The sequence below is a fragment of the Thamnophis elegans genome, chromosome 14, assembly GCF_009769535.1.
Source record: "Thamnophis elegans isolate rThaEle1 chromosome 14, rThaEle1.pri, whole genome shotgun sequence".
NCBI classification, from domain to species: Eukaryota; Metazoa; Chordata; class Lepidosauria; order Squamata; family Colubridae; genus Thamnophis; species Thamnophis elegans.
This window is the reverse complement of record NC_045554.1, coordinates 23,456,441-23,471,905: the sequence shown is the minus strand read 5'-3', so window position 1 is coordinate 23,471,905 and position 15,465 is coordinate 23,456,441. Positions and strand designations below refer to the sequence as shown.

The window sequence follows — 15,465 nt, the reverse complement described above, 5'->3', positions numbered from 1 at the left end:
TCTGCCCAGCCAGGGCCTCCTGAGCTTCTCTTCCCGCCCTGCAGGCAAAGGAGGGCAACCCGACAGCTTGGTTCATGCTGGGAGGAAAGTATGTTGGCCACCTAGGGCCAACCCAGGCTAAGGGATAAACCGTAAAATATGCTAAAATACCTCAGTTGCTGTAAAAATCTGCCCATCACCTGGGGTTGGGAGAGCCCGATGCTTTGGGAAGACCCTCACGCCGCTTGGCAGCCAGGACAGAGAGCGTGCGGTATGGAGGAAGCGGCAGCAACAGAGGCCCAGCCCAAGGGCTCATCCTCCCACACAGACTGGGGGCAGGAAGGAGGGCAGGAGCCAGCCAAGCCTAATGCACAGTCTCTTGCTGAAGAGCCCCAATCCAGATGCGGGGACCTAGCAGTGAACATCTACCTGCCCTGCTCACACCTGCACTGCACGAAGACTCCCAATCTGACTCTGCCACGCTTACCCTTGGCACCCATGCCGGTCCTGGGTCCAGGAGTGAGCTGGGCTTCAAAGTGACAACCACCGCAGCACACACTCCCAACATTGAAGCTGGGGGAGGGAGAGAGTGGGCCCAGAAAGGGAGGAAGCCCCTGCTCTGCCCGGGTGGAGAGGGCAACCAGGGAGAAAAGGGAGGAAGGCCCTGATGGAAACCTTGGGCGGGTGCATGGCCTCCCCTGGCCTGGAGGCACCACAAGGGGGAGATGGTCGAAGCCACTTCCAAGCAGGCGGCTCTGCCAGGGAAAGTCAAGGCCGCCACCTGCTTGGTATAAATCACCCCCCAGGTGTCATAGGCCGATTAGCTTCAGTAAACTAGGCGGCAGGAGAGCTCCTGCATTTCCTGGAAAACCTTCTCCCAGCTCTCCTGGGTCAGTGGACATCCCAAGTTCCCTTTCGGACTCTTCCTTCCAGTTTCCAAGTTCTCCAAGCTTCCAGCTGCAGCAGAGCAGGCTGAAGACTTCCTCCATCACAGACCAGGAGGAGGGTTTGTGTGGGATGCTGGGAGTGCAGGGGGACGTAAGGGGAAACACCCCAGTCTAAGGTGCCGTGTGGATGCTGGGAGCTACTTGGGTCTCACACAGGAAGCGCCCCCTCCCAGAGAAGGTGCAGGCAGCCAAGCACGGACCTTGGCAACTGGCGCTGCTGCTGCCTGGCTCTCCCCTGGAGGTCCATCTCAGCTCTCCTTGCTCTTCTCTCCTCGCATGCCTAGATGACGTTGGCAACAGTTTGAACTGCCCCAAGGACAGCAGGCTCTCTCGGGAGCTTGGCTGCATCCGGAAGCCAGGGCCTTTTCGCAGAGCGGAAACTGCAGAAGCCGATCCTTCAGGTTAACGCTCTTGCCTTTGCCGGGTCCAGCTTGATGATGCTGTCCGCGAGGCTGTCATGGCCACTCCCGTTGCTCTGGCCACGCAGCAGGCTTTGGCCCCGTGGCGCAGCCCCAGCTCCGGCCCCTTTCCCTCTGCTCCTGGCAGCACCTCGGCTCCAGGGGTTCTTGGGGCACAGCCCCCCTGCAGAAGAGCTGTGCTGCTCTGGGGGTGGGGGCTCTCCTCCTCAACCTCCAGGAGGTCCTCCTCAACGGGCTCTCCTTCCCTCGACGGAAGGAGGTGACTCTGTTCCTCTTCCTCTGCCAGGAGGGGCTCAATTTGGCCAAGCCCCCCCTCTGGTCCGACGGGGCCCCCTCCCTTGCTGCTAGTGGGGGTGGCTTCCCCTGGGGGTTCAGCAGGCCTCTTTCCCCCTTGCAAGCAGAGGCTGCTGCCCGGTTCCTCTGACTGCGGGGCTCGGCCTGTTCCTGACCGGCTGCTGGGGGATGCCTGCTCCGGAGGAGCTGCTGGAGCCACCCCAGGCCCTTGTTCCAGGCAGGGGGACTTGGTGTGTGCAGGAGGAGGCTCTTTCCCCGCTTTGTAGTGGGCCGCAAGGGCCCGGCAGAAGAAGCAGGGAGGACGCGGTGCTCTGGAAGCGGCTCATCTGCTCTTCGTTCAAGGAGGAGGTCCGTCTTCGTGAGGGCCCCGGTTTCCCTTCTGCCTCCTCCTCTTCCTCCTCCTCCTCCTCCGAAATCTGCTGCAAGGCGAGGGTGCTCTTGGCAATGCCCGTCTCCATGAGGGAGGGCTGGATGAGGGCCCGCAGAGGCTGCCCGCATCCATGGGAAGCTGGAAGAGGCCTGCCCTCGCCCGAAGCTGAGCGACAGAGGAGAGGCTGCTTCCCGGCATACTCAGCAGCGACCGTCTCCAGAGTGCCCTTGGTGGCTGGTGGCAGCTCTGTGGGCAGAGGGGACTCGCATGGTAGACTCCTGAGGAAGAAGAAGGAGCAAAGAGGGGAGGTGAGCAGCTGCGAATCCCCCTGGCAGAGACCAACACTCGAAGGGCCGAGGGGGGCTTGCCTGCTCTGGAGCTCCTCGGCCAGGCTCTGCTTCTCCTGCTTCTCACGTAGAATCCGTTCGGCCAGCAGAAAGTAGGTGGCAGTGACATGATTGTAGCGCTTGGCCTCCAGGGCTCTGCAGGGAGATGCCAGGGGGAAAGAATCAGGCATGGGTACAGAAGAGACTTCCGAGGTTCTGCTCCCTTTCAGGGCTGCCTGGTAACTGACTGATTGCCCTCCGGCCTAGACTGTAAACTCAATCGACTGATTACCAGAAAGCCCTTGCACTCAATTCCTTAACAACACAAACTCAGATAATGACCTCACCAGGGAACAAAAGTCTGTTTCGACATGTATCTTGGTACATAAAGTCCAGCTGCCTTAATTATGGATTTCTCCTTGGGCTTGAAGCAATCTGGGTACAGGTGAGTGTCTTGATGGCAGAGAACTGGAGGACCTGGGAGAGACCGAACAGCCTCACTTATTCTGTGGCTCTGTCCCCCCCCCCCCGCCCCCCAAGGACGCGTCCAACTTATTCACTGGTGGATTCTATTCAGGAACCTGACACTTTGGGACTGGTTCTTCTGTTGCAGGCCACAGTTATGGGATCACAGGTTTGTGCCAATTTTTAAGCCAGGAATGGGGAATCCACGGCTGCCCGGAAGCTGCTGGGCTGAAATCCACACCATCAGCCAAGAGGTTGGGCTCCTGACTCCTATCGTTCACCAACAGATTCACTTTTTCCTCTCCAGGGAAATGGGGATGTCAGCCAGATAGTCCTTGCTTAACAACAATAGCAAGGACTGGAATTTCTATCGCCAAGCAATGTAGTTGCAAAGTATGATGTCACGTGACCAGATTGCTTAAGCAATGGCAATCCTGCAGTCTCTGTTGCTGCCATTTAAGTAAGGATCATGGCTAGTATGAATGTGTGTTGTCGCCTGGGGGGGGGGTGTTTATTATTTTTATTGTTTATTTTTATTTATTTTATATTGTGTTTTTAAACCGCCTTAAGTGGCCACGTACGAAATCATGGGTTGTTAAGTGAAATCTCATGTGACCACCAAGGACTTGCAACTTCCAGCCGACTTTCCAGAAGCAAAGTCATTGGGGAAGCCTGTGGGGAGTTACAAATCCTGGTGGCTTGCAAGCATGCTGGAGGGTGAGTAAGTACCCTGGAGTGAGGGAGGGTGATATGGTGGCAAATGTATGCAGTCTGGGGAGAGGTTCCACTGAAGAAGTGTGTGTGTGAATTCTCCAGGATCTTGCACTTTGTGGCATGGTTCCTCAGGGGAAAAAGCAGTGGGAGCAACTTGCAATTTTCCCTCCCACCTTCCCCATGGATTTTGCTTGGGGGAAGCTGGCAGAGAACGTCACAAATGGCAACCATGGGAATGCAGGGATGGTGGGACAGCTGGAATTTCTGGGACTGCTCTTAAGTACCACTTGTTCAGCACCACTGTAACTTCAAATGGTCACTGAATAAGTAGTCATTAATCAAGGATTTCCTACATCTCCATTTATGTCCATTTCAAAACTATGATTGACATTTCACAGTCAGAGGTTCCTGGGCATTGTCAGAAGCCACTTTTGACCTTTGAGCATTAAGGAAGGCCCAAAACATCTACCTGATCATTTCAGCTAGCAAAGTTATGTCCCAACCAACTGAAGGTCAACTCAAATTCCTGTCCAGTGGCGGTGATACCTGTGCCCAAGTCACATTCCCCTTGCACAACCTTCCTTAATCAACCGGAGCGATTTGTGCCAATGCCCACCCCGGATCCTCACTCACTCCTGGATGGTTTCCCGGTCTGCAATGTGGCCACACAGCATGGCCTGGATGATGATCTCGTGCTCCTCCTCCAAAACCCTCCGGTGAGATGTCAGCGGCAGGAGAGAATGGCTGGCTGGGGAGGGGTCCACCCCCTGGAGCCACAGGTGGTTTTCAATGATCTCCAAGGAGGCCCTTTGCTTGGGGTCCCGCTGCAGCATCTGGGCAATAAGGCTGTGCAAAGAAGAGCGAGAGTGACTCAGCTGCCTCCCCCCCCCAGGTTCTCTCCCCCCCCCCGCTCTCCCACTCCCAATCCCCCTCTCTTCAGAAATAGCAATAGCAATAGCAATAGCAGTAGACTTATATACCGCTTCATAGGCCTTTCAGGTCTCTCTAAGCGGTTTACAGAGAGTCAGCATATTGCCCCCAACAATCTGGGTCCTCATTTTACCCACCTCGGAAGGATGGAAGGCTGAGTCAACCCTGAGCCGGTGAGATTTGAACCGCTGACCTGCTGATCTAGCAGTAGCCTGCAGTGCTGCATTTAACCACTGCGCCACCTTGGCGCAGTCCAAGGCAGAAGGCAGAGCCCAAGTGAGGAGTTTGGAAAGGCACCACGGATACTCGGGGCAGAGCAGGGGGATCCTGCTCCTTGTCCCTGGGCCACCAATGTTTCTTTGCTCAAAGGTTTCTCAGGGAAGGCAGAGGAGTCTCAGCCATCCAGCAATTAGACCAGAAGAATAATCAAAATGGGCCTCTGCAGCTGAGCTTTCACCTCCTGAGTTCTGCTCCAACTGGAGAGGGCCTCCCTCCCATGGAGAAAAAAGGGGGGGGGCAGAGGGGAGGACAAAGATAGATAGATACGTAGGTTCCCAGACCATCCTTCCCTCCAAGTGCTCAAGGATGGAAACAAAGGGGTGTCAACTGCATCCTTTTCTACATCGAGGGGCCCTTCGGACACACTGGCCACCTCACGGCTTGACTACTGCAACATGCTCTATGTAAGGCTACCCTTGAAGACCACCTGGAAGCTTCAACTGCTCAGCAGCACAGGCAGGCCTCGGTATTTTTATTTATTTATGTACTTGCTTCTTGGATATGTGCCACCCACCTCATCTAGACCTATGCCTACATAACATCTTTTCTGTGAAGCTGCTGCACCATTGGCGACTTCGCTTCCAGGAGCAATCGAGAGGCTAGTCTTTACCCACCAAGTCCTCCCTGGCAAAGGGCCTGGTTACTGTCCATCTCCCATAGTATCTTCCCAGCTGACCTGAGCCTGCAGAGTGGGCAGGTGTCAGATTCCTTCGTATCACCTCTTGGGGCTCTGGGAATGTCCCTTCCCTGGCGCAGTGCCTGCCCTCCATGATGAGTCCTGCCACCCATGATCCGGATGGCCCCCGTCGTCTGCCCTAGTTACGAGGAACCACGATGACCCACCTCTTCCCTGTGTCCTCCGGCCTCCTCCCATTTGGTCTGCCATGCTTGCCATCTTTTTTACCTGGCTTTTAATTGGGTTTATTGTAACTTCTTTGATTGCTGTGAATCATCCAAAGCGGTTGGGAGGCATAAAATGTGACAATAAATAAATGGCACTGCCTGGGGGTTTCCTGCTGACACTTGCCCCTCGCCTCTAGGCTGCGAACACAGTAGGCAGGGAGGCTGAGGCTGCTTCCTAAGGAACAAGGCAGTGACACAGAGGGAGGAAATGAGGAGGGGCCGCCTACTCTGCACACAGGAGGGAGATGCCTGATGGTATCACATAGCGACAGTCCAGGATCATGGTCAGGGTCTCGCTGTCATTGGCCTCCTGGAAAGGGGGATGTCCACAGACCAGCATGTAAAGGATGACACCCAAGCTCCAGATATCTAAGAGAGAAAAGAGGAAACTGGGCTGAACAGAGTCTGTGCTCTGGGCTCAGCCCTCCAGCACAACCCTCTTCTTCCCCTTCCCAGTTCCCGGCTGCAAAAGGACCCGATTGCCCAAATAGATGAAATCCACCCATTCCACTGACTTCAAATGCAACCTCCATTCTGCAGGGGACTCAAGGCCGATGTCCTACTTGTATGCCGTCAAATCCTCCAACCACCAATTTTACAAAGGGCTTCACAGCATGGAATAGAAATGCTGTAGGAACCACCGAGGGGCTGAAGAAAGCCTTGAGATTAGGAACCTGTAACTCAGTAGCTGGGCACCTTTTTAAAATGTCAAGAGCAGATTTTATAAACCCTTCCTCATGGCAGAGAAAGCTAATGTGGAAAAGAGGAGAAAAGGAATGAGAATTCCTAAAAAGAATTTAGGAATCATTTTCAGTTGTAAGAATGTAACAGTGAGAGAAAATGGAAGAATGGGAAATCAACATGTAAGGAGACAGATAGCTAAAACACCAAGAAAAAAATATGTGCAGTTGTCTAGAAACAGCATCAAGAAAACCAAGGAGTGGAATGAATTGAGGTTGGCAAATCATACTAAAAATAAAAAAGATACCTTGGATACCTTCAAAAGAAACAAGAATCCATATAACAGCTGTTCAGTGAAAAGACAAAATGCTAGCAAGTAATGGAAGAGGAGCTACTCAAAAACCCAATTTCTATTTTGGTTCTGTTTTAAGGATATTGTAAGAAGCAGCTGGAGGTCACGGCTGACGCTTGAATTGATGGAAATGTGGTCAGGAGAGATTTCTTTCCTGTGAAAGAATTTAAATCTCCACAGCTACAATAATTGTACATTGAAACAGAAGTCAAATGCAGAGGTGTAAAATGGAAGTACAGGAAAAAAAATGTATGGCTGGATTGCAAATGGAACAGAAGCCATCACTGTGGTGTAGATTAAAAACAGTGGGATTATTTGGGGCTACTGCATTTATATAATTTCCAAATCACAGTTAAGCATCTGTCCCACTTGCTTTGCTTTTAGTCAGGCTCACATGAGAAAATAGAATAAATGGTACCTGGCTGAACAATAGCAACTCTCAGAGGAACCTAGGATTCTAGATCTAGTGGATTCCTGATTAAATAGGAGCCAGCTGGGGGCTGCAACTGCCAAACAAGTCAATGCAGTCCTGGGCTGCATTAACAGAGGGGCAGCATCAAGATCACACGAGGTGTTAGTATTTCTTTACACTGCACGAGTGAGGCCACAAGGCAAAAAATGAGATGAGAACAGGGAGAACCTCCCAGAACAGAGGCCTGCAACCTTCAACACTTAAAAGAGCCATTTGGACCCTTTTCCCACAGAAAAGGAAACCCTGGGACCCACAAAACCTGAGCCACTGCATTTATATAATGCAGGGAGCCACAGCAAAGGGCCCAAAGAGCTGCATGAGTGGGCGTGGCCAACTCAATGTCACTCACTCCCACCCAGTCAGATGACGCCCCCCAGCCCCACCTACCCAGCCAGTCATTAGGGCAGAGAACTGGTTGTTCTGGAATCACAAAATCCTTTCGACATCTCTCTCTCTGTCTCTCCCTCTCTCTCCCCCCCTCTATCTTTCCCCCTCTACCCACTTTCCCCCCTCTTTTTATCTCCCTGTGTCTCTCTCCCTCTCTCCCCCTCTCTGTGTATCTCTCTACCTCCCCCTCTGTATCTCTCTCTGGCTCCCTCCCCTTCTATCTCCCTCCCGTCTCTCTCTGTGTCTCTCACCCCTTTCCCTCAGTATCTCCCCCTCCCCCTCCTCTATCTCTCTCCTTATCTCCCCCCTCTCTGTATCACTCTCCCTCTCCCAGTCTCTGTATCTCTCCCTCCCCTCTCCCTCTGTATCTCTGTCTCCCTCTCCCCTTCTATCTCACCCCTCTGTATCTCTGTGTCTCTCTCCCCCCTCCCTCTCCCTTCCTTTCCTCTGTCTCTCTCTCCCCCTCTCCGTCTCTCTCCGTCCTCTCTGTGTATCTCTCTCCCTCTCTCCCTATCCCCCTTTCTGTATCTCTCTCCCTCCCTCTGTATCTGTCTTCCTCCCCTTTTATCTCCCCCGCTGTATCCCCCCCTGTGTCCCTCCTCCCTCCTCTGTATCTCTCCCTCTGTATCTCCCCCTCTCTGTATCTCTCCCCTCTCTCCATCTCTTCCCTCTCTCTCTCCCTCTCCCCTCCCTCTTTATCTGTCTCCCTCTCCCCTTCTATCTCACCCCTCTGTATCTCTCTCTGTGTCTCTCTCCCTCTCTGTGTCTCTTTCTCCCCCTCTTTCCCCCTCCTCTGTATCTCTCCCCCCTCTCTCTGTATCTCTCCATTTCTCTCCTCCTCTCTCTGAATCTCTCTCTGTCTATATATCTCTCCCCCTCTCTCTGAGTCTCTCTCCCCCCTTTTATCTCCCCCCCTCTCTGTATCTCTCTCTCCCCCTCTCTCTGTATCTCTCCCTCTCCCCTCTCCCCCCCTCTGTGTGTGTGTGTGTGTCTATGTCTCTCTCTGCCTGGCTGTGGTTGTGAGAGAAGGAGGGGAAGGAGGAGGATCGTCCGAAGGGAAGCCTCCGCTATGGATGGCTGATGCTCATTCCTCAGCCAGCCAGGATTTCCAAAAAGTTGCCAAGAAGAAAGAAAAGGAGTAGTGAAGAGCCCCAAGGAGAGCTCGTTGGGTTGGCCCAGCCTTGGTTTTCTGAGAGAGAGGAGAGACACAGAGAAAGATACAGAGATACACACACGGGGGGGTGGGGGGGTGAGTGTCATTGGCAAGGGTGCTCCCGCTTTCTCCAAGCCTGACCCCCATGGTGGACGTGTGAGGTTCGGTGGGGCCAACCCTCTTTTCCCACTGTCCTGAGCTTCTTTACTCCTCCAGTGGAGAAGTGCCACCACTGGCTTTCATTGAAAAGCATCCTCTAGAAGGCGATAGTCCCCTTTTGCAACTTTTAAAGCCACTGCTGGGTGCTGCGAGCCCATCCCCCTTTCCATTGTCCCCTCCTCCTGGATCCCATTCCCACCCCGCCAGCCCTCATGTTAGTGAAGCCAGCATCAGTCACGGCTGGGTCAGGCAAGTATCTCAGGGTAGAGAGCAGGTTGTGTGTCTCCCCAAGTGACTGAAGCACTCCCAGCATCAACAAGGGCCGGGAGAAGCTCCAGCAAGAGTGACTGCCTTTGCCCTTACCTTCTCAGGCCAGGCAAGGAGTGACTGGGAGGGGAGGGCGAGGGGGGGGCAGCCAGTGGTGGGATCAGCCCATAGGGAGCCACAGCAAAGGGCCCAAAGAGCTGCATGTGGCTCCGGAGCTGCAGGTTGCAAACACCTGCCCTAGATAAGAACAACAGTGATAAGGGATCTGGAGGCTAAATCATATGATGAACAGTTAAGGGAGCTAGGTATGTCCACCATATCAAAGGGAAGGATTAGGGTGATATGATAAAAGTATTTGAGGAGCTGTAACAGAGAAGAGGGAGTCAACTTGTTCTTCAAAGCACCTGAAGGGAGGACAAGAAGTGACAGGTGAAAGATCATTAAACAGAGATCCAACCTGGAAGTATGGAGAAATTTCCTGCCTGTGAGAATGGAATAGCTTATCTCCTGGAGTTGTGGGTACTTCAACACAGGAGGTTTTAAGAAGGGATTGGGCAGCTATTTGTCTGAAATGGTATTATCGGGTCTCCTGCTTGAGCAGGGGGATGGACTAGAACAGTGTTTTTCAACCACTGTGCCGCGGCACACTAGTGTGCCGTGACATAGTGTAAGGTATGCCGTGGGAAAATTACTTTATATATAGTCAATATAGGCACAGAGTTAAATTTTTTTAACATTTTCTAATGGTGGTGTGCCTCGTGATTTTTTTCATGAAAAAAGTGTGCCTTTGCACAAAAAAGGTTGAAAAACACTGGACTAGAAGACCTCCAAGGTGCCTTTCAGCCATGTGATTCTATGGTCTGGAATGCTGAGGTCAGCTTCAAGCACCCCACTCAAAGAGTATCCAGCAAGTATGCAGGAGAAGGGCCAGTTCTTAGTTTAATCATCTTCTCATGGAAAGAGTTTGAAAGAGCTGATTTCCTGAGGCTCAACAACCAAGACCCAGGAAGGTTTGACACTGGAATGAACCCTCCAACCTGCAGAGAAGTTCCAGACCAGAGTCATATGGCAGCTTCTCAAATTTAGAAAGGAATCAAATGAATCCATCCATTTGACTGATCTAGGCAAGGATTCAAATTTGTTCCAATTTTAAATCAAAGCATACATCAGAAAATTGATCAGAAGCAGATACAGGATGGCTAAAGATGACACTTAATAAGATTTTCTAGAATATCCATTTTAAAAAATGGGATTAACATAGGAAATTCCTACATAGCTTTATTATCTAAAAAGACAACAAATTATCTCTTCTTCCAATATCTGATTTCTTATCTATAAATAAATCCATAAAGCATCATCATTTCAGTTCTGTTGGTTCGTTAAAGATTAGTAGAAATATCAACATATCTATGTCAACCTTGATCAAATAAACCAATGTTATATTCTTTCCTTCCACTTCTAACAATCTTTAGTCCATTAAATTAATATTGTGGAATTTGATTTCTTTTCTCTTTTTTTTGTCCCTTCTCACAAAATTCTTCAAAGCTTTAACAATCCTCTTTTGTAACTCCAATGCAGAAAAATTATTCAGGTCACTTTCTCAGTTTATTTATATATGCATTTTAATTATTAAGTCATCAGCCAGCATATGTCCGGCGTAACCTTTTTTCCATGTCATATTAATTGATATTTTTGAACAATGGATTCATAAATTAACTGTAATTTATTAGTGTCAACAGAGCCATCTGCTTCTATGGAGAGACTGTATCTAAAAGATTTTACGGAAAAGGAAAAGGTTGTGCCTGACAAGATTGAGACAGGCTTGAAACAAACGACAGGCTACAAGAATGACATGGGAAAGGGATTTAACTGCCGAGGAATTGTGTTGGTTCCATCTTGGGAAAAAGTCATCTGGAATAATATTTGTTCTCTAGCTAATCCCTCAACTATCCAGTCTGATTGATCAAATGTATATACTGTCCAATCCTTCAAGGCTCCCAGCATCTCACAGGGATAACATCCATGGTAAACTCTAATACCCCCACTCCCAATATGGGAACTAAAGTAAGTAACACAGCAGAATTGTTAGTGGCAACCCCCCCGCCCGCTCCTTTTCACCATTGCCAGGAGCTCCTCAGCCAACTGGCCAGTCTCTCCTCTGTCTAAAATAGGGATGTGCTGGTATTACGTGGTTTTCTTGCACCCTGGAGTTTTAAAAACCTCTGTGTGATGTCGCTATTCTCCCATTTTTTTATCTGAATCTCTAGAGGAGAAAATCTGCTGGAATCTTTTTGAAAAAACTCTCCACTGCCCTAGCAGAACCTCTAAGCACTATCTATGAAGTATCTTTTAGAACCAGCTCCTTGATTGACCTATGGTCAGGAGCAACAGTCATTCCTATCTTCAAAAAAGGAGACTCCAGCCTAGTTGAGAATTACCGACCAATTTCCCTTTGCTGCTTCTCCCGTAAAGTCATGGAAACTATCATCAACCAATCTGTCACCCTACACTTAGAGACAAACAACCTGCTCTCTAACAAGCAATTTGATTTCAGAACAAAATTGTCCTGTAATCTGCAACTCCTACACTGCAGAAACATTTGGACCACACAACTCGACCAGGGCAAAGCAATAGATGCAATCTACATAGACTTCTGCAAAGCCTTTGATTCAGTGGTACATGACAAACTTCTGTTAAAACTAAGCTCCTACGGCATTTCTAGATCTTTGCACAAGTGGATGTATTCCTATCAGACAGGCAACAAGTAGTCAATATTGGAAGCACAATATCAAACCCTGCACCAATTAACAGTGGTGTCCCCCAAGGCAGCGTATTAGGACCCACACTCTTTCTGCTTTACATAAGAGACCTCTGTGATCATATTATAAGCAGCTGTGTCCTCTTTGCTGATGACGTAAAACTATTTAACACCACAGACAATACTACCACCCTACAAAATGAACTTGACTCTGTATCTGAATGGTCAAAACAATTGGCAACTCCAAATCTCTAATAAATGCTCTATCCTACACATTGGCAACAAAAAACAGAACACCAAATACAAACTGAGTGGATACAACCTAATAGATGATCCACACTCTGTCAAGGAACTAGGAGTACTCATCTCAACAGATCTAAGCCCCAGAGCTCACTGTAACAACATTACCAAAAAGGCATTAAGAGTTGTCAACCTTATTTTACAAGGTTTTTTCTCTGGTAACACTTTACTGCTAACTAGGGCACATAAAACCTTTGCTGGACCAATCCTTGAATACTGGTCACCTGCCTGGAATCCACACTGTATATCGGACATTAATACAATAGAGTGGGTCCAGAGTTATTTCTCAAGAACAGTACTTATCTCATCTGCTTGCAATAAAATATCTTATGCCACCAGACTCAAAATTTTAGGCCTGGACAACCTCGAACTACGCCACCTATGTAAGCATAGTACACAAAATTATCTGCTATAACATCCTACCTGTAAATAACTACTTCAACTTCAACCGCAATAATACACGGGCAAACAATAGATGCAAACTCAAAGTAAACTGCTTTCAAATCTTTAACCTTAAACTGTCCACCGTGGACCTCACACTTTTCCTAAGAGGTCTCTAAGGGGGACCATAAACACCCCAGAGTGCCTACCGTCCCTGTCCTACTGTCCCCATTGATATGTACTCATTTTATGTGTTCATAGCCATGTTATACTTATTGATATCCATCTATTTGTACCAATTTCGTGCGAAAATGTCCATGTCTATACTAGCACCTGTTCTCTTATACATGTTGATAGATAAATAAATAAATAAAAATAAAAATCTGCCAAGAGATCCTGGGAGCAAGGGCTGGCAAAAGAGATTATAAAAGGGATCACTCTGACATAAAGGCTATGAAAGGGGAAAGGGAGGCATGAGGGGTGATGGGCCACCATGGAAGGGACTGGGGAAGATGATGTTATAAACTGCTTTTAGCAATTAGGAAAGGGAGGAGAAACTTCTAGTCACCTTAAAGTGTTTAGAAAGGAAGGCCCAGCTTCTCCCTAACTTTTTCCCGCTGAACAGCTGTAACCCAAAGAAAGTCCTGGATCTCATCAGGGCCCGGATGGACGCTGCTCAACCACCATGGCTGAAACAGGGGCACCAGGGCTTTCCCTCCCTCGGACAGCCCTCCTGCACGCGGGTCAAAAGCAGCTTTAGGCCTTCGGAACTTCTCTGGCTGGCTCTGAAGGTTGCTTGCAGTTCACGGAAACCAGCAGCCGAAAGAGAAAGTCTTACAAGGCAGCCCAGCAAGGGGGGCCTCCCCCCGCTCCAACTGCCCCCATCCTTAACCTCCTCACCCCAGGAGACGCCTCGCCGGCCCAAGGCCAAGGAGGGCCCGGCAGCCCGGTCCACCCAGCGCCACCTCCCCCCCCCCCCCCGGACAACCGACATCTCGCCGGGGCCTCGGCTGGGCCTGCAGGCTCCGCGCTGCCTGTCCTCCTTGGCGCAGCCGAGAGCCCTCGGGACCGTCCGACCCTGACAGGGACGGAAGCCGCTCGGGGCTGGCCGGCTCTTACCCACGGCGGGGGCGTCATACTCCTCGCCCAGCAGGATCTCGGGGGCCGAGTAGGCGAGGGAGCCGCAGCTGGTGGCCAGCATGGTGCCCGGCTGGAAGCAGCTGCTGAAGCCGAAGTCGGTGAGCTTGACCACCCCTTGCTGCTGGAAGAAGAGCACGTTCTCGGGCTTGAGGTCGCGGTGCACGACATGGAGCCGGTGGCAGTAGGAGATGGCGTGCACCACCTGGGCGAAGTAGCCCTTGGCCTGCGCCTCCTCCAGCCCGCCCGGCCGCCGCGTCAGCAGGTCGAAGAGGTCCCCGCCGTCGCCAAGCTCTAGCACCAGGTAGAGCCGGGCCGGCGTCTCCAGCACCTGGTAGAGCCGCACCACATTGGGGTGCTGCACCAGTTTCATGCAACCCACCTCCCGCCGCAGTCGCGCCGCCGCCGCGCCGCCCAGCCGGCTCTTCTCGATCACCTTGACGGCCACGCGCTCGCCCGTGAAGACGTGCCGGGCCAGCCGCACCTCGGCGAAGTGGCCCCTGCCCAGCCGCCGGCCCAGGTCGTACAGTCCCGCCATCTGGCCCTCCATCGCCGTGCCCGCGCTCTCGCCCGCTTCGGCGCGGGCCTACCGGCTGGGCAGCTCTACTCCGGCGGCCGGCAAGTCGGGCTCGGGCGGCAGCGAGGCCGGAGCGGGCGGCGCTTCTCCCGGGGCAGGACGGAAGGCGGGCGCGGGATCGGCTCCGCCGGAAAATCTCCCCCGCGAGCGCGGAGCTGCTTCTCGTGACCCGGAGCGCTCCCGGGCATTTAAAGGAACATTTCCCAATCTGTCTTCCGCGCCGCTCTCAGCAAGGAGATCGGGGCGCTGGTTTTGGACTGAGGACTGGTCGCCTTCCCAACGGAGCCTTTCCCCGAACTGCGACCATTACCCGGGTCCTCGTTCAAGGCGGCTACAGTGACAAACTTTCACCCTTCCCTCCTTTTCTTAGCGGAAAAACCGAGGCTCTTCTTCAGGCCCTGCTGGGGGGGGGGGACACTTGGCCCGCATCTCCCATCTGCCCCAGAAGGGTCCCAACCACCATACAGGAGGGCCCTGGTTTTTGGCCCCCAGAACTCTCTTCCTACAGGCTAGAGCAGTGTTTTTCAACCTTTTTTGTGCAAAGGCACACTTTTTTCATGAAAAAAATCACGAGGCACACCACCATTAGAAAATGTTAAAAAAATTTAACTCTGTGCCTATATTGACTATAGGCAGGATGTTTTTCCCACGGCACACCTTACACTATGTCACGGCACACTAGTGTGCCGCGGCACAGTGGTTGAAAAACACTGGGCTAGAGGGGTTTGTGTGGGCTGCAATCTTTGTGAAGTCCGACTGAAGAGGCTCAAGTGTGGCCCCTCAACCCTCCCAATTCTTTTTATCTTTCAAGGTTTTTATTTTTTATTACATATTTAAATATATTTTATAAACAAAGTGTCTGGGTTTTTTTCTTTTACATCCTCTCTTATACATAATCCATTTTACATCATAGTTCTATTTCCAATTTCAGCCATCTTATTCTCTTTCCATATTTTTCATCTTAAACTTTTCTTCTTAATACATAAACAATATCATTAATTTCCCCTTCAGAGTTAAACCAAATTATCATATCATATTCCATCTGTTGGCCTAATTTACTATAAGTAACATAAATCCTCATGTTCAATTTTTACATAAAAACATTTAAGTTAATTATCCACAATTAATGTTACTATAATTCCCTTATATCTTAGTTGGCTACATGCCATTACCAATATTAATACATTTCCCTTTAATCTACTAATATATCCTTTC

General features: G+C 50.7%; 1 protein-coding gene across 1 annotated transcript; it reads right to left on the bottom strand.

Moving 5' to 3' along the window:
• Positions 1–1,185: 1,185 nt before the first annotated feature.
• LOC116517465 (SNF-related serine/threonine-protein kinase-like) lies at positions 1,186–14,321 on the bottom strand. The gene is given in 6 exon segments (XM_032230424.1): positions 1,186–1,928; positions 1,930–2,287; positions 2,378–2,491; positions 4,148–4,360; positions 5,854–5,995; positions 13,656–14,321. Coding segments are annotated over 6 exon segments (1,995 nt in total). The 5' UTR covers positions 14,224–14,321; the 3' UTR covers positions 1,186–1,328.
• Positions 14,322–15,465: the final 1,144 nt, after the last annotated feature.